Source organism: Crocuta crocuta, unplaced genomic scaffold (genome assembly GCF_008692635.1).
Source record: "Crocuta crocuta isolate KB4526 unplaced genomic scaffold, BGI_CrCroc_1.0 scaffold130, whole genome shotgun sequence".
Lineage (NCBI taxonomy): Eukaryota > Metazoa > Chordata > Mammalia > Carnivora > Hyaenidae > Crocuta > Crocuta crocuta.
Window position 1 is genome coordinate 8,911,258 of NW_027527920.1, and position 1,399 is coordinate 8,912,656.

The 1,399-nt window shown below is 40.4% G+C and overlaps 1 protein-coding gene across 1 annotated transcript in view; it reads left to right on the forward strand.

Annotated features, from left to right (window-relative positions):
- The first annotated feature begins 862 nt into the window (after positions 1 to 862).
- The window catches only part of UBAP1L (ubiquitin associated protein 1 like), an 11,878-nt gene continuing 11,341 nt past the window's right edge, over positions 863 to 1,399 (forward strand). The window contains exon 1 of the mRNA XM_077748677.1: positions 863 to 997. Within this exon, the coding sequence (XP_077604803.1) occupies positions 878 to 997 (120 nt within the window). The 5' untranslated portion in view covers positions 863 to 877. The remainder of the gene's footprint in view (positions 998 to 1,399) is intronic.

The following is a 1,399-nucleotide window of genomic DNA, read 5'->3' on the forward strand; positions in this document are numbered from 1 at the left end:
ATTTTCTCTTCTCTTTTTACACAGGTTAGTACCTCCAGTGCAGTGTTGAACAGAAGATGATGGGGACATCCTTGTCTCAGTTCCAATCTTGGGGATCTCTTTCAGTATTTCACTGTTAAGTGGCATGTTTGCTTTAGATGTTTTAGTGATATTCTTGATTAGGCTGAGGAAATTCCTTTCTATTCCTAAGTTATTAACTGGGCTTGTTTGTTTTTTCCTAAAATCATGAGCAGGCATTGATTTTATCAAGTGCTTTTCTGCATCTACAGATATAATCATGTAACTTTTCATTTTTATTCTCTTGACATTTATTTTTATTCCCAGTGATTGATTTTTGGAATGTTAAGCCAATCTCATTCCTGAAATAAACTCAATCCAGCAATGCTATATTTTTCAATACATAATTATTTTTATTGAGATTTTTGCAGTTATGTTCATGAGAGATTGACCTTAATTTTGTCAGATTTGGTATCAGGGTGGTGCTGAAATAAAAATGAGTCAGGAAGTATTTCTCTCCTGGAAGAGTTTGTAATTTGACATTTTCCTTAAATGTTTGGATGAAAACTCTTTTGATGACATGCTTCAGCACTAGTGTCGTGGGTCACATTTTGGGAAACAATGGTCAGGGCAAGACTTAAACATGAAGTAGTCAATTCTTGTCCGTTTGAATGCTCTTGTTTTTATTCACTTCCTCCCTATGCAGCACCAGCCACTTTACCTTTTTCTTCCCAGCTGTGTGGGGCTCAGCTAAGTCACCACACAGAAGAGTAGTAAAGCCATTTGAGACCAAGCCTGGTCCTCAGGACGGCATTCTCTCCCTGCCGCCAGGCAGCCTGCTCCAGTCCTGCTCAGCCATCTCTACACTCCCTCTAACAGAATGAATGCCCTTGATGGTGTCCCCTTCAAGGTGCCCAATGGCTTTGTGATAGGCACAGAGCCCCTGCCTGGGCCAGAGCTCAGCGTCCCAGCTTGCAGGGAGCTTCTGCTGGGGTCTATGGTAAGTACCTCTCTCTGTCCATCTATCTCCTTGTCTCTGGGTCTAGAGATCTGATGCTGAGACTCAGGAGTTTGTTTCCTTGATTTTATTTTATTTTAATTTTTTTAAGAAAGCCACAAAGCCTTTTTTAAAAAAAATGTTTATTTTTGAGAGAGAGAGAGAGAAAGTTTAAGTGGGGTAGGGGCAGAGTGAGAGGGAGACAGAATCTGAAGCAGGCTTCTGTCTCTGAGCTGTCAGCACAGGGCCTGATGTGGGGCTCAAACTCATGAACTGTGAGACCATGACCTGAGCTGAAATCAGAGGTCGAACACTTAACCGACTGAGCCACCCAGGCGCCCCCAAAGCCTTTTTAAAAAAATATTTATTTTTTAAATAATAAAAATTATTATTTTTAATATTAAA